Consider the following 24018-nt stretch of genomic DNA (forward strand, 5'->3'; position numbering starts at 1 on the left):
GACCTACTGTACTCCCTGCTTCTGCCACTCTTCAGGCCCTCCACCATGTATATTTTCAAATAATGCTTCTTTGATATGTATTTTTTAAGAATTACAATGATCCATTTATGAGACAAAAGCAGTCATCACTTACTCCATTCTCTGTGGCAGTCCTTCCCTTTGCTGTCTCTGAGTTGGTTCAGTCATGCTTCCCAGTACCCCCTCTCTTTCTGTAGAGAGAAATGAAGCAGGACCCCAAGAACAGGGTGAAGGTGCCAGTCAGGGACCACATTACTGGATGCCTAAAAGGCCAAGGCCACACACTTGGGAAAAGACTTGCAGTCTTGGTAAGAGAAGAATGATTCTATTGTAACTGTCATTTGATCAGGACTGGGCTGGAGTGGAAGGGCAGGTGGGGTGTCCCTCCAGCCTCAGAAAAATGTAGGAAAGATGTTAGGGTTCAAAGCTGACGGCCAAGAAAAAATTCTTGAGACATCTTTGGTGCAAAAAGGTGATTTTATTAAAGCACGGGGACAGGACCCGTGGGCAGAAAGGGCTGCAATGGGGTCATGAGGAGTGGCCCATTATATACTTTCAAGTTAGGAGGGGATTAGGGATAGTGTAAGTCTCTAGGGCACTATGGAAGCAAGGTTTCCAGGACTTTGAGGGGGCTAGCTATTGTTGAGAAAAGGTCATTTTTTACCATCTAATAAAACCTTAGTCATGAGACCCTTCAGATGCATATCGGTGGGCCATAGGCTTGGGAGATGATTGCCAACATGTATCTTGGGGGGTTTAAAGATAAAGGACATTTTTTTTTTTTTTTTAAGATTTTATTTATTTATTTGACAGAGAGAGAGACAGTGAGAGAGGGAATACAAGCAGGGGGAGTGGGAGAGGGAGAAGCAGGCTTCCCGCCGAGCAGGGAGCCCGATGCGGGGCTCGATCCCAGGACCCTGAGATCATGACCTGAGCCGAAGGCAGTCGCTTAACCAACTGAGCCACCCAGGTGCCCCGAGATAAAGGAAATTTCTAAAAGAATTTTTATATGTTAAAGTAGACTTACAGGACCCTGGGGGTCTGGCTAAACTTGTCTTTTGCCCTGAGCAAAGTATTAACATGGAGGCAGTTGAGTTCCTAGAGGAATGTCACTCTGCCTCTGTCAAGGACTTGTCCATGTGCTGTAAGTAGTAGGGAAATTTAATAACTTCTCTTCTGCCTTTGTTTCCCACGTCAAGAACTGGGGGTAGAGTCTTAGCATGGAACAGCTGGAAAGGTATCCAGCCATTTCTTTTGATAGACAAGGACGCTGGAGCCCAGGGAGAGGAAGTGTGGCAAGGGTCATACCGCACACAGGCGACAGAGCCCGCACTCCCAATGCCCACTGCTGTGCTCGTTTCTTTACATCCCACCTTTAGGTAATACAGACAGCCTCAGATTTGAGAGCCACTAAAAACATGGCAGTGGTTATTCTTTTCAGAGAAAAACAGATCACAGATCTGAAAATGTAGTATCCTTGGGCACTGTTTTACATTACACAGATTTTCATTAAAAAGTGTTTATTGTGACAACGCTAATTAGAGTATGTTTGGATGTCTGGCCTTGCATTAGACACTTGTTAAATGAGAACCAAAAGTTAAAATCCACGTCAAGAATCATCCATGCATCCTCCTAATCTACCATCCTACCCTCACTTCTAGCCACACCTAATTCCTCTGTTTTCCCCTGGCAATATTTTCTTGTTTCTACTTCAGCATGCGCTGCTTCCTCTGCCTAGAATTCTCTCTTCTTCATTGTTCTTCATTGTTCTACTAGGTTTCTCTGTGTAATCTTTCTTTTCCACTTCTAGTCCCATTGGCTTTTGCATTTGTTACATTCTGGCACTCAGTGGACTTCAGTTACTTGGATGTAACACTGTCTCCTTAACCAGTAGTGATCCTAGTATTGTTCCAATCCTAACAGAGCGCTGGGCAACAGCGCTTCTCCCATAATTTTACAGAATTAGATATAAAAATGAGATCAAAGCAAAGGAATGGTGAACACAGGATTCGCTATGTGGGTTACTTCTGATAGGAGAGGCTCACTTTTGTTTGGATGGTGTGTTTGTGGGTTCTTATTGTGTATTCAAAAATAATAAAGATTCTGTATTACTAAAGTACAGTAACCAGAAATTATTCACATGAATGAGAAGATTGACCTAATTGGTATCCAAATCTTCCATTATTTGGAAAGACATTCTTTTCAAATGCTTTCTATGTGTTACTTTACAGTGGTTGCTTTTTGACCTTCAACCGTCCACTTTCCCTGCACTGATAGATGTCTGACGCTGAAATGGGTAACTAAAGGTCAACCCCCTTTGCCTCCCGTGGGCCTGTTCTCTGCACTGGAACTCGTGGGTCCTTAGCCATTTGTTTTGGGTGTGAGCAGTTTGCTTCCTTCCGTTTCAGCAGAAACAATCAATATCCATCGCATTAAAATAATCACCACAGCCAAAGAGCATGTATGTATTCAGCGCCGAAATACGCGCAAGCATCAAGGACGAGCATTTAACAAGGCAACAGCGGGTACTTCATCTCACGAGTGACTGGTGCCTTTTCCGAAGAGAGGCTTAGGCCGCGGAAGGGCCCGGGCCCCACCCCCCGACCGCCGTGAGCCCACCTCCCCTCGCCCCCGCGCGCTCCCTCCGCCCCCACGCCGCCGCGACCACGCCCCCTTCCCCGCCTGTAGGCCGTAGCCGCGCCAGCCCACGTGGGCCCGGAAGCCGCGCTCGGCCGTTCGAACGCGGTCCCCCGCCGGCCCGGGCCAATGGGCGGGGCGCACCTCGAGTCTCCACCCCCGCCGTCGAGGACGTCACTGAACGCGAGGGCGGGCGGGGCGGAGGGGCGGCCTAGGCCTCCGCCCCCAGAGGTCAGCTCGTTGCCAGTCCTTGCGCCGCGGTAACCTCGTTAGGTCTTATCGCTGTCGCCGCCTTTGTCTCTGCAGCATGGCTTTCGTAACCCGGCAGTTCGTGCGCTCTGTGTCCTCCTCGTCCACTGCCTCGGCCTCGGCGAAGAAAATCATCGTCAAGCACGTGACGGTTATCGGCGGCGGGCTGATGGGCGCCGGCATCGCCCAGGTGAGCCGCGGGGCGGACAGCGTACCCCGCTCGATTTGCTGCGCACGCTTCCATGCAGGCGCTGGCCAGCCGAGACCGGCGTGGGTGTCCCGCCGGGAGGCCAGCGTCCGCGGGAAACCGGGGGAAATGCCACCCCACCCCTCACCCGTGCAGTTGAAAAGTCTCGAGTCTGGGCCTGACTCTCCTCCACTCCCCCGAAAAACGAATGTCCTTGGATTGAGCCTGAGGTTCTAAATTCCAGCCTCCGCAGGGTCCGATGAAGGCTCCGTGGAAAGTGTTTCTGAATGGACTTTGGAATCGGGCCGTGCAGAGAGGATAGTATTATATGTGCACAGTATTGAGGAATAACATGTGCGCTTGCTGCTGGGCTTAGACCGAATTTGCTTCCAGAGACCTGGACTGCGATCAGTTAGTTTTGTTTGTAATCAGTTTCTTAATAATTCTACAGTCTTTGTCGGAGCCGTTTTCTGATCTTCTAAATGATCTCTGTTCCCCACCCTCGACATGTGTTTCCTTTGTGGGTTACAAAGAATAATAATAGTCATCCTTTTGGTAGCACTTTGTAAGGTTACCTAATCGTAGCTTGTGAGGCCCTGGGACGCCTCCAACTGCAAGCGCGTTGGCTAGGCAACTTTGACCTATTACCCATTTTTGCAGAAAACAGCGCGGTTTCAGCGCGGTTTAGGGTCTGGGGAGAGTGGGAGTAGAGTGTCTGAGGGCCCAGGAAGAGTCTCTCATCTCACTGTTCATCTTCAGGACTCTGTCCTGTTCCACCTGAGCTATGGTACGGGCTCAGTTGTGTAACTGATTACCTGGATACTGTGATACTTGTATGTATGTATGTATGTATGTATGTATGTATTTTTAGCGGTTATATTCCAGCTCATATTGGAGAACTGATTTTCTTAGCTGACTTTATTCTTAGCGTTCCAGCCCTTTGCAACTTGTATTGTTGAGGACGGAGGCAGTTACCAAGTTTTTCTTAAGGGAGTACTGGAGTGCGGTGGCTACAGTCAAGAAGGTTTAATTTTTTCAGTGTCTATCTGCAACCAAGTACACACTTATGCTTGCTTTTTTAAAAAAATCTTTCCGGGCGTCTGGGTGGTTCAGGCGGTTAAGTCAGACTCTTGATTTTGACTCTTGATTTTGTCTCAGGTTATGATCTCAGGGCTGTGGGATCAAGCCCCGCCTGGTGCTGAGTGTGGAGGAGCCAGCTTAGGATTCTTTCTCCCTCTTCCTTTGCCCCTCCTCCCCCCCTTTCTCTCTCTCTCTAAAAAAAATCCTTTATTATTACTATATATCTTAATTCTCCCTCCCTGCAGATTTTTTTTTGCCGCATATTTAATTGCATTTTCTCTTAAAATCAGTATTTTTTAAAAATGTTTTTATCCATCTGACTTCTTACAGTCTCATTATTTTTCTTCTGAGATCATGTTTTTGGACATACATTGCCCTTTTTGTTGTATGGATACCCTGGCTGCTAGGTTATGGTGTTCCTGTAATCTGTTACATGTGAGGAGGAGTAAGTCCCTTTAACTTAAAAGTTCCACACGTTATACTACATGATACTCAGAGCTTAGCTTGAGCGCACTTACATTCTTCCTGCTCCACCAGAATCTCCCAAGGCTGTGAGAGTGAGATTTCTTATGGGCAGGTGTAAAATAATGTATTAGCTTAAAAACACTTAAAGAGCGTCTTGGTGACAAGTTATTAGGGCTTTAGCCTCCAATAGCAGCGTAGGAAATGGACAGTACCTTGAAGACATCAGTGGAAGAGGATTAGGAACTATGTGGAAAGCATCACCTCAACTTTTGTACAAAATGGGATTGCTCAGTTCTTGGGATGCTGCATCCATTATTGGATACCATGAAAAATTTGGGGTGTTATGTTGCATGAAAAGGCACTGAGGTAGCACCTAAAATTGTGGGTATGGTAATGGAGCATTCACTTGAGAAAGGAGTGGGGAGAAATGACTGACATTGGTGGGAACACATACTTGTGGGTCAAATCCCTGAGTAAGTGGAGCAAGGAGTGCCTTTTCAGAGTTAAGGGGGAATATTTACCGCACTAGTTGGAAACATAATGGAATTGTCATTCTGAACGTTGATAAACACCAGAAGTCTAGGGGTGCCTGGCTGGCTCGGTCAGCGGAGCAGGACTCTTGATCTCGGGGTCGTGAGTTTGAGCCCCACGTTTGGTGTGGGGCTCAGAAAAAAAATACCAGAAGTCTAAGTAGTGGACATTCATAAGAAACATAGTTCCATTCTTATATAACAGGGTTTATTTTTTATTTTTTATTTTTTTAAAGATTTTATTTGTTTATTTGAGAGAGAGAAAGAGAGAGAGAGAGCACATGAGAGGGGGGAGGGTCGGGAGGGTCAGAGGGAGAAGCAGACTCCCTGCCGAGCAGGGAGCCCGATGCAGGACTTGATCCAGGGACTCCAGGATCATGACCTGAGCCGAAGGCAGTCGCTTAACCAACTGAGCCACCCAGGCGCCCTATAACAGGGTTTAAAAAGAGCCTCACTCACTTCAGGTGACAACTCTAATCCTGTGGGGGGAAACCATGCTTTCCTGCAGAACATCTCTGGGTGCCACTGGTTGGTTTCGCTGATGTTTTGGGTGGTTTAGCTGATCTGTTTTTACATTCTGCCCTGCGGCATGCAGTCCCAGGCAGTGTATCACCTCATTCTTCATGCTCCTTGACCTACGGTTTTTGGCGCTGGGTAAATCCGTTTTGCTGATGGAGTGCCACTGAAGAATTAGTTGATGTGTTTTGAATATAGAATGGGTCCAGTTCAGTATGGGGAGTTGGGTAATTTTTATGCTGGCTCGGCTTCACGTGCTGGCTGTGTTAACATGGGAAACTTACTTAGCCTCTGGCCTCAGTTTACTTATTTCTAAAGTAGGACTAATACTAATACTAGCCTGGTAGGAGTGTGGAGAGGATTGAATGAATTAGCATATGTCAAGCACTTAGCACAGTGTCTGGCACCTAATAAGAGCTCACAAAATGTTAGCTGCCTTTACAATTATTATCTTCGTTGAAGTAATCCTTGTCCATTTGACCGTTTTCGCTCATATCCACTCCCAACTCTCATTGTTGCTGCAGAGGTAGGACTGTATTATTTAGATGAAGAATATTGGTCATGATTCTGTTCCAACTTGCTTAATCTTGAGCACAAATGCCAGTTGATACTGTGGTTGGTTTGTTCATGGACCTCTGAAAAGAGGGAAGGCGCTTTTTACCCTCCCCCCACCCATGGTAAATCCTCAGTGAAGCCTTAGAAACACAAGCATAAACTGGCGTCTAAGCTATGTGTTTATCTTCACTTCCCTGAACTCTTTCTGAAGTAGTTCTATTTACAATTTTAATTTTTTGTAAAATGTATCATTTTGCCATATGTTCCACTTCATGCTGAGTAGGATAAAAAATTTTTTTTTGAATCGGTTTTGTGGGAGCCTAACATGTTTCTCAAGCAATTTAGCGGTTTCAGGTAAGTGAAGTTTGTGCTTCATTATATTTGATCAGAGCATAGGCCATTTGTACATGTGTATTCTCCTAGAGCATCTACTTTGCCTGTCATTTTTTTGTTTGTTTTAAATTAAAAAAAAAAAATCCCTTAGGCTGCAGGTTAATATTTAGTAAGGTTAACTTGTGTGTTTGTCCATTACAGACTTCTGACATGGTTCTGATCACCAATTTAGCTTTAGCCGAATACTTAGGCCAGCAAAGAAGCTTATAGCATTAAATGACCCTTGAGTGAGGGGCAGGTTGTTTTTTGTTCTGTAAAGGAGGGGGGAAAAGGAAGAAAGCTACTAGCTGTGCATTTCTATAATTTATTGAATGAGTCCTTTCTGAACTTCACTTGTTGCCTTTTTTTCATCTGAGGAACCCGGAGAGCTCGTAGGTTTAGTTATGTTACTGGGCGGGGGTGGGGAGCCAGTGGGCTCCCTGGAAATGTCCGTTTCAGAAGCTGGATTCCTCAGGACTCCTGGTACAACCTTCCTTTTAGCACACTGTACTTCTTTGAGGAGATGAGAAAGTTTGGAAGGGGCTGGGGGCCTGATTCTTCTCACCCAAAGCTTTTTATTTATTTATTTTTTTTCCTTGTTAAAAAACAAAAAGTACACATTTCTTCTGGGGAGGGCTCCTTAGACTATTAAAACAAAGTTGGGGTATGGCAGGGGTGAGCATTCTGAGTTACAGATGAATATTTCCTCAACATATGTGGTACTTTGTCATGCTTGATAAGGACTCAAGTGGACCTGAGAGCTTTTTTCCTCCCCAGCCACTGAATTTGGTCATCCATTTCTTCTCTCTGCCCCCAAACTCTGAATTTTCTGATGCTGAATAGGAGAGTGGTCACAATTGCTCTGTATTGTTTAACTTTATTATTATTGTTTTTTCTGCTACAGTGAATACGTCTCAGTTGAACTGTGCTTGAACACAGTGCAGTGGCCTGGGAAAACTTTCAGGATTGCTGGAGACTGGCACAGTTACCTGGCTATAAGCTCTCCTTTTGAGTGTTCTTTATGGAGGAATGTTTTTATTCCAGTGTTAACTCCCTCCTTAAGGGTATGGGGTGCATTTGTCATGAAGCTCTTCCCTCCTTTCTTGCATTGTTGCTCATTTCTTTAGCGGGCTCTTCTCTGATCTTCATGATATACTAGGGACAGCAAAACCAGCCCCTGTCGGCATATTAGTCATTGGACTTGGGGTGGGGCTGGAGATTGGAGAAGCGGGGGGCTAACAGGCAAAAAAAAGAATGCCAAAGAATACGTTTGGACACTGTAGAGCAGAAATGGCACCTCAGTCAGGTTTTGGGTTTTCTCCGCCGTGTCCTAGATCCAGCCTCACTGTTACCTGCCCGTTGCTTGTGTTTCTACCTTCCTTTCCTCCCACTTCTGTCTTCTCCGCATGTCTGCCTTAGGCACACCCCTCACTGCCAGCCTCCTGGGCCCACAGGAGACTATACTGCTGCTCTCTATCCTGTGTCTGCCTGGGGTATACGAACAATGCAGTAGTTTCTGGTGAGTGGTGGTCTAGCACTTGCAAGTGAGCAGAGTATGGCAGAGCCTGGCACCCAGCCCTACCTGGCCTTGCTGTAGGAACCATAGATGAGTCACTTGACCCCTCTCTGCCTCTTCCCTTATCTGCAAACAAGGATACTGGCCTCTCGGTGCCGAAAGGGCTAACCGCTCAAAGAGCTGAAGAGACTTCACTAGCATGTTCAGTGGTGACTGTTCCGTGCATGTTGCTTTCCGGGAGATTTGTGAGATCAATCTGGTGATGACTTCTCTAATTCTAAATCCTCTTAATTGTCTTTGAAGATGTTTGACCCCCGAAGCCGAGAGAAGCACAGTTCTGCCTGCACCTCTGGCCTCTGCTGTGTTGTGGAGAGAAGTGTGGTGTCCATGGGCAAGGGGATCTTTTGTGGTATCTGGAATCGACAGATTAACAGCTTGACCTCTCCTTAGCTCTAGACTCAAAGTTAGAATCGCTCACTGGTGATCTCTGTTTGGCTGCTCTGATGCCCTCTTTCTGCCAAGAATAGACTCAGACTCCCTTGCCAAGACTTAGTTATTCATCATGTTCCCTTCCTTTGTCCCTTCCAGCGTTCCCTGTGACTTTCCTCCCTCTGTCATTACCACTCTTGTTCTTCCAGCCAGATACACTCTGAAGCTGGGGTCATGGTCAGAGTCTTCTCTGTGCTGCAAAAGGCTCTGAGGCTTTTCTCTGTGAGGAGTGTTCTTTCCCTTGTGCTCCCCATTGTAATTCCTGGACCAGGCATTGATACTTGAATTACTGTGGGAGCCTCTTAATTGGTCCTTTTCAGCAAAACCCCACTCATTCTAGCGGGCATTGCCATACTAATCTTCCTAGAGAGAAGTTTGGATTTGTAACTGTCTCTTCTACTCAAAGTATTCATCATGGCAGCATCTTGGAGAGAGAGGTCAATATAACCAAGAGTTTGTTGATGCTAGTGACATGTCCTGTTACCCCTTCTCCTTCCTGGAATTGGTGGGAAATGGGAGGAGAGAGTCCTGGGAGAGGAGTTACTTTTCTCTACATTACCAAATCCAGATGCTTATTGAATTTTCAAAAAAATATGTACTTCTCATCTGAAACTGGAGGCACATTTCTTTGGCTTTTTAGAAATACTTTTTGAAATATAAAAATCTAAGTAAAAAAAAACAAAAACAAAAAACAAAGCCAGCTAGTGAATTAAACTGTTGTAAGAATAAACCAGCTGGTTATGGTAGTGGGGGGGTGGAAAGCCTCGATGGAATGCCTTTTTTTTGATTGTCGAAGTTAGTGAAGACAACCCGTGCTGATGGCAGAGTTGAGTTGCACAATCGGAGATAATCATAACCCCAGAATTGCCAGCTCTGAGAGACGCATCTGATTTATGCCTTTTTTCCTCCCTGGATCCAGTCACGCACTCAAGGGCAGGCCTTGTTGCAGAGGAACAGCAACGTCTGGGGGACAGTCAGCGTCATGAGCGCTCCCTCAGTGCACTTATTCTGGGAATTGGAAGGAAGTCAGAATAGTTTTCTGAGGGAACGTAATGCTGATGCCCCGCGGTCCTCCTGTCGCGTAGGGGCACACGGGACAGCTCTCTGTACAGAGTTCTCACACGTTTACCATTCAGGTTATGCTTCGGAGAAGCTGCTTCAAAGCTGGTGATATGTTTGCAAAAATATGTAAAACCAGCATGCTTCTGCTTGGCGTGTTTCCTTGGCCCTGTGGCTGGAGTACTCAGGGGCTTTGACAAGTGTGCTCTTCACCTGGCCTATTTTTACAGCTCTCAAGCACCCGGGTCTAAAAATATTTCTCTCTGGCTAAGCCTGCCTTCCACCAAGGCTAGGGAGGTCATGGAGCTATGAGAACATAGCCTTCAAATAAATTTGTTTCCATTACAGATGGCTTGTCCTCAAGGTCTTACAGTGGGTAGGTACTGTAATATAAAACAAGAGTTCTTAATGGGTTGACTTAAATTATGGTCACTCAAGTTAAAGTGCCAGGAAGAGCCCTTCTTATTATAAAACCAACAGATGTCTATGGGAGGGGGAACAGAAGGCCTTTCTTTTTTGTGTTCCGTTTCTCCACTACCGTCTCCTTCTCAGAAAGTTGGGAATAACTTGGGGGGTATTGTTGCATAATTCAAGAAGAACGAGTAGGGTTTCTTTGCATCTGCGACACGTGAAATTCTTTTCTAAGTAAGAGCCTTCGGTAATATAATTATTTTCACATTGTGACGGGAGGGCCCTCAGCTACACCGATGAAAAGAACCCAGGACCTTCGGGAGATCTGATCTCATCTTGGCCTTCTTACCAGCTGTATGTGTTCAGTCAGTATTGCCTGGGGGGCCCCGCAGCCAGCTTGGGTCTCGGTGCTCAGTGGCCAGAGATGAATGACATTTTGTCAGGAGCCTGCAGTAGGGAAGTAAGGAAGGCAAGGCTGAAACAGATGGTCATAGCAGTGTGGTGGGCACAGGGCTATTACAGGAGCGCTGGAGGGATACCTAGCCCGGGGCTAAGAAGATCTTGGGGTGTAAGGTCTGGAAGTGATCTTACTTAGTATGTGTGATACTGAGGCTTAGTGAGGGGGAGTTGGGGAGAAGGCGTGGACAGTGCAGGGGCCAGAAGGTGAGATGGTAGTAGATGTGGACGCTGTGGGCCTCACGGTGGTGGCGTCAGTGAGCAGTGTGTTTGGAGAGGAGGTGAGTCTCCATCCTGGAGGGCTTTGCGTGCCATATGTGGGAACTGAAGGTTTATTCTTTGGTCACTGGGGGCCATTGAGGAGTTTGATGGAGTAAGTACTGTAGACAGAAGTACCTTTTATGCAATCACATTTTACACTACTGCCTGTATGTGATCTTAAGTGAGTAGTTTTTCTGCTTTGGTTCCGTTTCTTTCCTCAGTAAAATGAAAGTGCTGTGTTGGATTAGAACAGAGGTTTGGGTTTTTTTTAATTGTGGTAAAATATGCATAACATAAAATTGATCATTTTAGCCATTTTTAAATGCAGGTGAGCCCCACTTTCCAAGAGCTTGCATTATGCCATTTTGCTTTTATGAAAGATCTACATTAGTCTGTGTTTTTGGCAACTGAAAGAAACCCATGGAGGATTTTTGCTTTTGTGAAAGTAGGTGAAAAGCCAAAATAGCCTTCAGCACTTGTTTGGCAGCGAGCCGTTTCAGAGACCGCGCACACCCCGAGCGGCTCCTTCCCTGGGAACGACGCTCAGCATCCAGCCACCATGGCTTTGAACTGTGTCTGTGAGCACCTGTGCTTTATCTCAATTGATTTTGTGTATCCATTGGCAAGATGTGTCCTAAGGTATCAGAAAAGCCTAAGAGAGGTTATTTTTGGGGTCTGAGGAGGCTCAAAACTTTTCCATATAAATTAATGGTAATTGCATCTTTGCTTTATGCCATTTTGGCTTACGAACGTTTTCATAGGAATGTTCTACTGCCAGATAGTGGGGGGACCTGTCTGCAGTGCAGTGGCATTTAAGTGTAGACACATTGTTGCCAAACCCTCACCATCATCTATCTCCAGAACTCTGCATCCTGCAAAACTGAAGTTCTGTACGCAGTGAATGATAGCTTCCCCCCATCCCACCCGCGCCCTTAGAAGCCACCGTTCTACTTCCTGTCTCTGAATGTGACTGTTCTAGGTACCTAAGTGGAATCCTACAGTATTCTTCCTTTTCTGACTAGTTTATTTTCCTTAATATTGTATCTTCAAGGTTCATCCATGTTGTACCATGTGTCCCAGTTTCCTTCCTTTTTAAGGAATAATAGTTCACTGGAATATTTTTAATGGAGTAATGTATATACCACATTCTGTCTATCCATTTATCTGTCTTGGGACACTCAGGTTGCTTCCAGTTTTTGGTTACTGTGAATAATGCTGCAGTGAATATGGGTATACCTAGGACCAACAAGGACTATTGAGAGTCCTTGCTTTCAGTTCTTCTGGGTATATACCTAGAAGTAGAATTGCTGGGTAATATGTAATTATTTTTACATTTTTGAGGAATTGCTATAATGTATTCCATAGCAGCGGCAACATTTTACATTTTCATCAGCAGTGTGCAAAGGTGCCCATTTATCCGTATCTTTGCCAGCACTTATTTTCTGTTTTTTTTTTTGTTTGTTTGTTTTTATCATAGCCATCCTAATGGATGTGACTAGGTTAGAGATTTTTACACTAAAGCTCTGCTGGACTTTAAGGGCTCTATGAATCCCAAACCTCCCTACCCTGACCTCTGTTTTACATATTGCTCTTCTGTATGCAGTCCTATAAAGAAGGATTTTTATGGTTAAAAAAGTTTGAAAGCCACCACACTGAATGATCTGTAGGGTATCTTTCTGCTCTAAAAATCAGTGATCTTGTAGCTAATTATCTGTAGCTAATAAACGTAAACCATAAATGCTTTTGCTGATCTCTGACCTTGCAGGAGTTGAGAAGCTGAGGTGCCTTCGTTTCCCCAGTGTGGTAGAGAAGAAACCTGTGTTGGAGGGTCTATGGCCATCCTTGACCTGGCTCGCACATGTGCCCCTCACAGATGGTCACAAATACAGGGTTTGCATGCCTCTAGCCTTGCCGGCAGCCCCTTTGATAGAAGGGTACAAGACCTATTCACATGCTGGAGGAAATTAAGCATAAGTTCATTTTTGAAATCACAGGGTGCTCAGACTGCACAGCACTTGTCCTTCACTTCCCCTTTTGCCTGGCATCTTAACCAGCAGTGCCAGAAAACAGTTACTCTGCTTGCCAGCGTAACAGAGACTTTTGTAGCATGCTTACCCCCTTGGTAATTGACTAAAGGACTGTGCTTATTAGCTCTTTTTGTTGTTGTTGTTACTGTACTTTTCAAAGTAATGTGATTTTTTATAATTCTAAAATAACTTGAAAGTTACGTAAAATTTGTTATAGTTTCAAGTTACAGTCATGACTTCTTTTTTTTTCAAGTTTTTATTGAATTCCAGTTAACATACAGTGTTAACTTTCAGTTGTAGAATTTAGTGATTCATCACTTACATACAACACCCAGTGCTCATCACGAGTGCCCTCTTTAATGCCCATCACCCATCTAGCCCATGCCCCCACCCACCTCCCTCCAGCAACCCTCAGTTTGTTCTCTATAATTAAGAGTCTGTGTCCTAGTTTGCCTCTCTTCCCCCCACCCCATGTTCATGTGTTTTGTTTCTTAAATTCCACATATGAGTGAAATCATATGGTATTTGTCTTTCTCAGACTTATTTTGCTTAGCATAATATCCTCTAGCTCCATCCATGTCATTGCAAATGGCAAGATTTCATTCTTTTTTTATGGCTGAATAATATTCCATTGTAGATATGTACCACATCGTTTTCTGTTCATCAGTCGATGGACATTTGGGCTCTTTCCATAGTTTGGCTATTGTTGATAATGCTGCTGTAAACATCGGTGTGCATATATCCCTTCGAATCTATATTTTTGTGTCCTTTGGGTAAATACCTAGTAGTGCAATTGTTGGATCGTGAAGTAGTTCTATTTTTAACTTTTTGAGGAACGTCCATACTGTTCTCCAGAGTGGCTGCACCAGTTTGCATTCCCACCAACAGTGTAAGAGGGTTCCCCTTTCTCTGCATCCTTGCCAGCATCTGTTGTTTCCTGTGTTGTTAATTTTAGCCATTCTGTATAGTCATGATTTCTTGAGAACTCTAAAAATAACTTACAAACTAAGGCTTTTTAGAAATCTATTATTCATGTGTTCTTTTCACAAATACTAAGTGTCTTGCATGTGCTGGGTATTGGGGTGGGTAAAAGGTAATATGTGGTTGCTGCTCTTGAGGAGTTCATGGTCCAGAGAAGGAAATACAAGCATGAACAACTAACTAATAAAGGCAGATAGATTGCCTATATGTCATATCTGGGATGTGACCTGATATAGATGAAAGTTTTGGTGTTTTAAATATCTTAAGGTCAGGGGCACCTGGGTGGCTCAGTTGGTTAAGCATCTGACTCTTGGTTTTGGCTCAGGTCATGATCTTGGGGTCCTGGGGTCAGGCTGCACGTTGGGGGGGGTCCCCCGCTCAGCTGGGAGTCTGCTTCTCCCTCTGCCCCTCACCCCACTCATGCTTGCTCATGCGCGAGCTCTCTCTCTCTCTCTCTCTCTCTGAAATAGGTAAATCTTAAAAAAAAAATAAATACCTTAAGGTAAGACTTAAATACATAAGATCTGATCTGATATAGGGGCGCCTGGGTGGCTCAGTCATTAAGCATCTGCCTTCAGCTCAGGTCATGATCCCAGGGTCCTGAGATCGAGCCCCGCATTGGGCTCCCCGCTTGGCAGGAAGCCTGCTTCTCCCTCTCTCTCTGCTTGTGTTCCCTCTCTCACTGTGTCTCTGTCAAATAAATACAATCTTAAAAAAAAAAAAAAAGATCTGATCTATATGATATATCTTCTCTGGTAAGGAAAAAAGGACATTTAAAAAGTATATGTAAAAAGGCATATGTATAGGGGCGCCTAGGTGGCTCAGTCAGTTTAAGTGTCTGACTCTTGATTTCAGCTAAGGTCATGATCTCACGGTGTTGAGATGGAGCCCTGAGTCATGCTCTGTGCTGGGCGTGGAGCCTGCTTAAGAGTCTCTTCCTCTGCTCCTTCCTGCCCTCCGCTTGCACACACTCTCTCTCTCTTAAAAAAAAGCATATGCATATATTATACTGCATATATGTATATGAAATTTATATTTTCTGGAAGTTTTTTTCAAAGACTTTTATTTATTTATTTAGAGAGCAAGCGGAGGGAGGGGGAGAGAGAGAGAATCTCAAGCAGACTCCACGCTGAGCACGGAGCCTGACCTGGGGCATGCTCAAGACTCTGAGATCACGACCTGAGCCAAAATCAAGTCAGGCACTTAACCGACTGAGCCACCCCGGTGCCCCTACTGGAAATTCTGCTTGGACTGCAAATAGGAGTGTGCCAGATCCACCCTGTATTGGTATTTGTGGTAACAGCAAATTCAGACTCTGAAGTGGATGATGCAGCAGCTCTTTTGAAAAGGTCTCTAGGTGTTATCTTGAGTTCATCATTCAAAGTTGGTGTTGGTCAACTTTCCGGCGTCTAATTTATCTTTTATCTTTCACACCTGGACTTTCTCCTATATACTGATTGGTTAGTGACTATTATTCTGAAATTTGTGAGATTTTTACAGCATAAAATAGCCTATGACCAATTTGTTTTTGATGTATCTGTTGTGTTCATATTCTGGTGATTGCACTACCATTACATAATGGAGCAGCCATTGATAGCTGGTGGCTCACAGCAGCGCTATGCTTTTTCTGTCAGTATTTGGAATCCTGTATGAAAGATTCTTTGTATCTGTAAATCTGTAGAGATGCCAGGAAGTGACCACCTCTGTTAAAGGTTGGGAGAGGTTTCCCTAAAGGAGAAATAGCCTCTGTGTTGAATTCTAAAAGATGATTGGAGTCCCCCAAGTAGCAGTGAGGGAGAAGGGGCTTCCTGGTGGAGGGAACCACCTGGGCTGGGGTGTGAAGCTGTGAAGTAGTATGGAGGAGGAGGAAGTGGGGTATGGCTGGAGAAGAGTACAGGCTCAGGTTACTATGCTACAAAGCATTTAGTCTTTAGCAGTTAATTATGGGACGGCCACCGTGTGCAAGGCATGTGGTAAGTACTAGACGATAGAAAGATCAAATCAGTTTATGCCATAAGGAATTTAAATCCGGGAGCAGAGATTGCTAGACGAAGATCCAAATGACACAGTTTACTTTGGTATACAGTAGCAGAGTAAGGCCAGTAAAAGTCTAGCTCTGAGGTTTCAAAACAGAGAAAGGAGCACATTCAGTTGGAAAAAGGCTTCATGGAGAGGGTAGCATTTGAAGTGGGTCTTGGATGGTGGGTAGGATTTTTTTGGACAGTAGTTAAGGGTTGAGATTAAGAAAAAAGTGTTGTGTAGCAAATTGTGACCATCGTAATAGTGGTACCATTAATGGAGTTCAAAGAAAACTGGTTTTAGGGTCAAGATGATGACTGTAGGACATCAAGATGATGACTGAGGACAGAATATGTTAGTTTTAGGCACAGTTGGAATTATGAGAATGATTGAGATTGCAGAAGAAAAAGATGCAGAGACAGAATGGTCTTGACTGCCATGCCTTTTGGGTCAAGAATAGGCAGCACATGAGCTCCAGATGCAGACAGCCCTACCTTCAAATCCTAGTCCTCTCCAGACCTTCAGATTGCTTATTGTTACAATGCCTCCCCCAAAGGCTATTATGAAGATGAAATTGGGTAATTTATGAGTGAAAGTTCTCTGAGAGCAGGGGATTTGTTTTGTTCACTGCCTCATCCCGGAGCCTGGAAGAGGCACGAACAACATAGGTGTTGACTTAGTGGTAGGCAGTAGTTGAAGGGATGAGTGTAGAGATGTGGCCAGCATGATACTCTAAATGGTAGTTCCCCTCCATTCATAGGGGAGCACAGGTGCTGGGGAGGGCATCAAGAATGCTCACTTCTAAGAAGCCAGGCTTTTTGTCTGTGACTTTGATCGTTTGTTGAAAGCATTTTCTAATAATCCCTGCATTTTTTACCCACACTGTTCTCAAAGGCTTCCCCACTGTCCAGATTGTTTGTGTACCCCAGTACAATTATTTGGCTTCCAAGAACAACACAGCAATCTTGTTCTGCTCTTAGCCTTCAAACCAGAGCATAACTGAAAGCCATGAATGAAGAACTAACCACTTGAAGGACTCTGGATTTCACTGGGGAGGAGTCACCAGAAAGCCATAACCGTGAACCCCCATCTCTATCATAGGAGAGAGGTAGGCCTCAGCAGCAGTTAGGTATGATTCTTACAAGAAGGAGTGAAGAAATTAGATGGGAAAGAGATTTTAAGGTCAAAAAGAAGTAGCTGAAGGAACTGTGTAGGATGGCCTTAGGAGTTACGAGTTTGACACTTTTAGACCTGGCTGGTTAGTGGAAGAAGGAATGTGAACCCATGGAGACTTCTGACTTGCACTTTAAGAAGATGAAACAAACATCTGTTAAGGTTGGGAGAGATGAGCTTAAAGTGGGGAAACTCAACTGGGAGGCTTTTGCTATTGAATTATGTGCCCCTACGCTAGTGTGTTATTATGTGGGACTCAGAGGAATGCTGTTGAACTAAGTGTCAACACTGTGTTTCAGTTTAGGTGTGTGGCTTTTTTTTTTTTTTTGATACTTGTAACTCAGCATACACACCTTCTTTCTTAACATTTGATCTTATGGTTACCAGAAAGGTTAGATGAGGTCATTGTTTTTAAAACTGAAGTCTTTTTGAAAAGAGGATTTTGAGGCTCTGAGAGTTCTTAAGAAATTTAAAAAATTATGTGTTTTCCTTTCATTGATCCTGAAATTTTAAGCATCTTCTGGATGATGTGAGAGTTTTTATTGTATCACCGATGAGATCTGAGGCATTCAGTGCCAGTATGTACATTTATGTCCATAGTATTATTTGTGCCAAGGGAAGACACAGTACCTCCTCCAAGAACCTTTTGCTGTAAATTGAAGAAAAGAAGTGGGAGAATAGAACAGTTACTGGCACTTGGTAAAAAATGTAAGAGCTCTGAATGCTGAAGAACCGACGAGCCTCCCAGTGGTGAGCATAATGCTTATGGTATAGATACTTGTATTCCATGGATCCTGTCTTGGGATCAGTAATTAGCTGTGGGAGTAGTGGTAACTGCACAATGAATTTTCCTGTTGCAGATGTCAAAAATAATCATATTATATGCTCTTTTATTGCAGGTTTTAATCTCATCATTGTCTTCAAGAGAATAAACTACAGAACTGTAAAGTGACACCTCATTAAAATTGGCATTTGATAATACTTGAGAATTGGTTAAATAAAATTAAATGAGATAGGATAGGCCTGATGTCTGGCATATAGGAAGTAGTCTAAACTGTAGTTGTTACTAGGGATAGCAAACCTCTGTGGACTTGGGTTTTGGTTTGTTGTGGAGTTTTTCAAGGGATTTCTTTTTAGGGAGCTCAGGATTTTTCCTGGCATTATGGCCTGTGGAGAAGAAAGAAAGGGAGTGGCTAGCTTAAGGCTGTTAGGGGTTAGCCAGGAGCCAGCAGTAAACAGTTATCTCAAGGCCAGAAGACCGCCATTTCAAGGGAAGGGTCTGGAACATAATTGGGAAACACGTGTGCAGGGCCTGACCTTCAAGAAAGGAATTAAGAAACAGGTTTAGGGGAGATGGAGCATTTAGGGGAGATGAGCAAGACACTGATGTTCAAGAGGCCTGGGCAGAAGTAGGGGCTTGGTGGGACCTGACTTTTCCTTGAGGAATTTGGGGAGAAGTTAGAGGAGAGGAGTCTTCTAGATAGTACCTTCTGGATAATGTCTAGAACTTTCTCATGGACACAGGGCAGCAGGAAGATATAGAAACCCTACTGATTTTGGGACAGAGATTTGCTGGCCTCGCAGTGGTTTGAGGAGATAATTGGCAACAGAGAAGGGCTGGGGTGGGTGGGGATAGGAATTAGGGCAGACAGGTTCTTTATTTTCGAGTGATTCTTTAGTATTTGGGCTGCACATTAGAATCATCTGGGGGTGTTTCTCTCGTGTGCGCACATTCTCTCTCTAAAATAAATTTAAAAAGGGGGGGGTACCTGGGTGGCTCAGTCAAGCGTCTGACTCTTGGTTTCAGCTCAGGTCATGATATCGAGCCCCTCGTTGGGCTCTGCACTCAGCGGGGAGTCTGTTTAAGACTCTTTCTCCGCTCTCCTTCTGCTCCTTCCCTCTCTCTCTCTCTCTCTCAAATAAATAAATAAATCTAAAAAAAAAATCATCTTGGGTTGTTTTTAAAATGCCAGTGCCTTCAGACTAAATAAATCAGTATCTACAGATGAGGTTTGCACGATTGTTGGTTTAAATGTTTCTCAGCTGATTCTAACCTGCAACCAGATTTGAGCACAGATCGTAGAACATCAGAATCACCGGGAAGCTTTGTTAAAATTCTGGCCCGAACCCATAGTTTCTGATTTATTGGGTTGGGAGTGGAGTCTGATGATTTGCATTTCTAACAAGTCCCCAGATGAGGGTGATGCTGCTGGTCCGGTCCCCACACTTTGAGAACTGCTGTCCTAGAACCACAGGGTGTTTCAGGTGTCTTTTGAGGCTCACATGGCAGATGTCATTTGTCTGGATAGATGTTCTTGGTTATCAAGTCATATTTGCTGTGAACATGACTGTGATTTGATTGAGCTGAAGGCTACTTCTGTGTGTTGTTACACCACTTGCTAACCCTCACCATGGGACAGTGTACAAGGTATGGAACCTCTTTCAGCCCCAGTTTTCCTCATCTACAAAATGAAATGGTGCTGCCAATTTCATAGGGACTGTGAACGTGTATTAAGACTCCAGTTTGGAGGAGAACTGACGTGTTAAGAGGAATTTTTATAGATGTCACCAAGTCCATAATAGTTACTAAGGAAGGTGTGGGGGAAAGAGAATACAAAGAAGTCAATAGCGTGACATTTTTGTAAAATAATATTATTTACTGTATCTTGAAAGCTGGTTGTCTCAGCAAATAAGACCGCATTCTTTGTACTCCTCTAACTGGATTACGAGAAGGGTTCTGGAGCCAGGCAGCCTTGGAATTTGAACTCTGCCCTCACAGCTTAGCGGCTGAGTGATACTGGGCCGAGTGACTCAACCTCTTTCATTCCTTTTTTTTGCAAAACAAGGATGATGTCTACTTCAGCAAGGCTGTTGGATTGATCGGAAATAGTCTTGGAAAATGCAAAGTATGTGCCTGGCACATAGTAAATGCTCAGTACATTGCATCTCTTAATTTTGCTGCATTTGGCTTTTTTTTTTTTTTTTAAGGGCTTGTGTTCTTTCTGATAATTGTGGGTAGAGACTGTTACTTTTGTAAGCTCTCCCAGCTCTCAGGGATCTCAGGAGAAACAAGACAAGTGCATTAAAAGCTTAGAAAGAAGCAAGCTGGTGTTTATTAAGTGGCCTGTGGCTGTCTAGCCATGCTTAAGACTGCCTCAGCTTATTGAGCCAATCTGGGATGAGAGTCTGACATGGAATGCATGGGAGCAAGGGACAGACTGCTTGCATCCTGAGTCTGTCTCAGTGCTGGACAGTTGAGACAACAGTAGGAGCAGATTAATACAGTCAAAAAACACTGGACTCATCCTGTGGAAACTTTATTAAGTATCTAATACTGTGTTTTGTTCATTTATTTAACAAGTAAACATTGGGTGCTGACTGTGGGCCAGGCACTTAGAGTTGCAGAGAGAAATAGGGCTTGAAGTTGCCCTCAAGATAGTGCTGACCTGGGGTCCCCAGGGTATTTCTGCAAGAAATGATTGCAAGGAACTAGAACACTAGGATGGTTTGCTCTCTGCAGGTGGGTAGGATGAAAATGTTGCTATAACTTGAAATCACCTGAGGTTATGTTGTAATGGTCATTTGTTTCCGTGCAAATAAATTGTGACCTGAACTAAAGAGCTTCTTCCTAAAATGGAAAATATTTCAAGGAGAATTTAATTTTCTCTTTCTTGCCTGTATTTTCTTTATTCAGACCTAACCATATCCACTTCGGGTTTAAATAGGAATGTCCTTTCTACCTGTGTCTCTACCATAAGATTTCCTTCATATTTTCCTGAGGTTTTATGAATTAATCAAAGAAAGAAAAGCTGAAGTAGAAAGTATTTACAAAAACAAAACAAGACTGCTGGGGATAACTGTTTAGAGTATACAATTGTTGCCTTCTCACTGGACCAAAAATACCAGTAGAGGCATTTTGGAGCATAAAAAAATCCTCTAGTCACTTGAGGAAAAGAGAGAACATTGAGCTTTTTGAGACCAGTGAGGCACGGTGGAGCTAAGGGAAATTTTGCAGAGCAAGAATATGATCAATAACACACTGGGAAAGATCTGTCTTCTTCCTCTCTGTCAGGTTTGGGTCCTCCTTGTACCTCTTGCATCTTCTGGGTGAGAGGGAAACTAAATGTTACACACTCAGTCACTTTGACATGGTCATTTGACATGCGCACTTTGCTCTCCTGGAACGTTGTCTGGAGAGCCTTGTTTTGGTACCTGTTTCTGGCCAGTGTCTACACACGTGTTGTCTCCAGTGTGCTCAGCCAGAAACTCGGATGAAGCAAGGCAGGGACCGGATTGCCCAGTGTCTTCTTGCAAGGGGGGCAGGGAGTGGCTGGGGGAGTTTATCAGAGGACTTTGGATTAAGAGAAGAAGGTTAGCATGAAGGCTGTAAACGCTTTTCTGGCCATGGTTTTTCCTGGTTGAATTTTAGTGTTTTTGTAATGCATGTGCCTCTGCTTTACTTGACTATTTCGGGGCACTTTCCCTCTAGGTTTGGTTCTGCTTACAGTTTAAAAAAAGCAGTTATAGTTGATCCTAGAACAACATGGGTTTGAACTGTGGGGACCCACTTAGTCATGGATTTTTTTACAGTATTTTTTTTTTAAAGATTTTATTTATTGAGAGAGTAAGCAGGGGCAGAGGGGGAGAGAGAGAATCTCCAACAGACTCCATGCTGAGCACAGAGCCTGAGGTGGGGCTCGACCCCACGACCCTGAGATCATGACTTGAGCTGAAATCAAGAGTCGGACACTTAACTGACTGAGCCAGGTGCCCCTGTTTTTTTACAGTATTGTAAATGTATTTTCCTTATGGTTTTCTTAACATCGTCTTTAGCTTGCTTTATTGTAAGAATACAGTATATAATACATGAAGCATGCAAAATATGTGTGAATTGATTGTTATTGGTAAGGCCTGTGGTCAACAGTAGGCTATTAATAGTTAAGTTTTGGGGGAGTCAAAAGTTGTATGTGGATTTTCAGAGTGGGGGGGGGTCAGCTGTCTAAGGAAAGCCTTGTGGCTTATCTGTTATGTAACTAAAATGCCCCATGACTATCATAATCAAACATGACTATAATACCTTTGAAAGTGGGTTTCTGGAGAAAAGGTGTGAAATCACCCCTTACTTGTCCCCCACCCCTCACTTCTTTATGGTTATTAATCCTTTATTCCTTGGGAAGTTGGCCCATTCTAGATGTCCTCCTTTCAACCAGCCTTCTGAGTTCAGCTGCCTGACAGGATTCTTCCCGATGGCAGTTTTTATTTTATTTGACTTCCCACATACGGAGCCTTATATACTTAGTTTTCTCCCCCTCTGTGTTCTCAGTGTGATTATAAAGTCCCTAAGCAAAAGGACACTGCCCTCATTTTCTTTCTTTATCTCTGTTCCCTTCAGCTTTGGTATTCTCTTGTGCCAAATGTACTTGAATTGTCTTCTCCAACTCCTCGAGGAGCAAAAAAATCCGAGTGATGCCTGCTAGAGGTAGAGGGGAAAGTGGATCGGGACCTAGTCAGGTGGAAATCTGGGGAGTCCTAGAGGATAATCTAGGTCAGAGGTTAAGAGGGACAAATGAAAATCACTTGTATCATTCCAGAGGGCCTCTCAGAGGAGCCAGAACAAAAACGGAAGGTCCCTAAAGCTAGCACCTCTGCTCGCCCCTCCCTTGCAGGCAAGGTGCCCCATCAGTGGTCATCAGTCACACCTCCCTTCAGCTGTTGCTCCCCAGGGGTGCCTGCCTCAAAGTAATTTTTATTTATTTATTTATTTAAAGATTTTATTTATTTATTCGACAGAGAGAGACAGCGAGAGAGGGAACAGAAGCAGGGGGAGTGGGAGAGGGAGAAGCAGGCTTCCCGCCGAACACAGGACCTGAGCCAAAGGCAGACGCTTAACCACTGAGCCACCCAGGCGACCCCGCCTCAAAATAATTTTAATTTCAGCTAAACTGCATCTGAATTTGAGATTGTTTTCTTAGTTTCTGTGTCAGGATTATCCACCAAATCCCCCCGCCCCCTCCAGGTTTGGTGATTTAGTCACGGGACCCAGCATATAATGATACTCATGGCTACAGTTTAGTTCAGCAAAAGGATACAAAACAAAAACAGCAGAGGGAAAGGTGCAAGGGGCAAAGTCTGGAGGAGAGTCAGGCGCTTCCAGAGTCTTCTCCCTGTGCGGTCACACAGGACACACGCAGCGCCTCCAGCTACAAGCTGTGATGGCACCTGTGGAGTGTCTACCAGGGACGCTCCCCGGAGACCCAGGGCCCTGGGTGTTTCTTGGGGCTGGTCACACAGGTACCCTGTGCCTGGCCCACTCCCCAGTTCCTGAGCCCCGGAGGGAAAGCAGGTGTGCAGCAGAGACCACAGCGTGTGAGTGGTTTAGGCACAGCGAGCCATTCCTCTCAGGGAGGGATGGGAACTCTCTCCCAGTCTGTTTCCGAGGCCCAGCCAAGGGCCTTTCTAAAGATAACAGTCTCGGGCCTGCTGTGTCGCCTTCCGCGCACGGTTTCTAAACGTGCTCGTGCTGCTTTTACTCGGAATGCGTGAGGGGGCCAGCTCGTGTCCTGTGCTTGAGGCGCTGGCCAGCTGGGCCTCGGTCTGTTGCTCCTCGGGGAGACAGCCTGCTCTGGGTGGGTGGGTGTTCTACGTGGGCCGCGCTGCCTGCCTGCAGCCTGCGTTTCTGCCAACAGGGCAAGTTCACCGCCTCTGTCCTCTTGGCAGGATAACTCTCGTTACGGCCGTTACCCAGCCGGCCGGAGCAGACCTTCCTGTCCTGGTCCCCAGGCAGGCTCTGCCCACAGGCCCACAGGCTCAGACTTGCAGCCTCGCTAGGAAGATTGCTCAGGGAGAAGCCATAGGTGCTCTCGTACTTAACTTCCATTTCAAACCTGTCTTACCATTTTTTGTAAGTGTTCTTTGGAAATCTTGGCTCAGGGATTTGGACCTCTTTGCCTTTGAGTTTTGCTCTTGTGTTACTTTTCCTCTCCGGTTTTCAGTTTGGAATCTGAGTCACCCACTTTC

At 44.7% G+C, this 24018-nt stretch overlaps 1 protein-coding gene across 2 annotated transcripts in view; it reads left to right on the forward strand.

Moving 5' to 3' along the window:
* Nucleotides 1–2836: 2836 nt before the first annotated feature.
* HADH (hydroxyacyl-CoA dehydrogenase) overlaps nt 2837–24018 on the forward strand; it is a 44625-nt gene continuing 23443 nt past the window's right edge. Inside the window, exon 1 of one of the 2 annotated variants that reach the window (XM_036119932.2) lies at nt 2837–3094. In XM_036119932.2, coding sequence (XP_035975825.2) covers nt 2963–3094 — 132 coding nt within the window. In that variant the 5' untranslated portion in view covers nt 2837–2962. Of the gene's footprint in view, nt 3095–3859; nt 3879–24018 lie in introns of those variants that run through there. The other variant, XM_036119934.2, reaches the window with a different exon arrangement.

Source organism: Halichoerus grypus, chromosome 3, assembly GCF_964656455.1.
Source record: "Halichoerus grypus chromosome 3, mHalGry1.hap1.1, whole genome shotgun sequence".
In the NCBI taxonomy this organism is placed as follows: Eukaryota; Metazoa; Chordata; class Mammalia; order Carnivora; family Phocidae; genus Halichoerus; species Halichoerus grypus.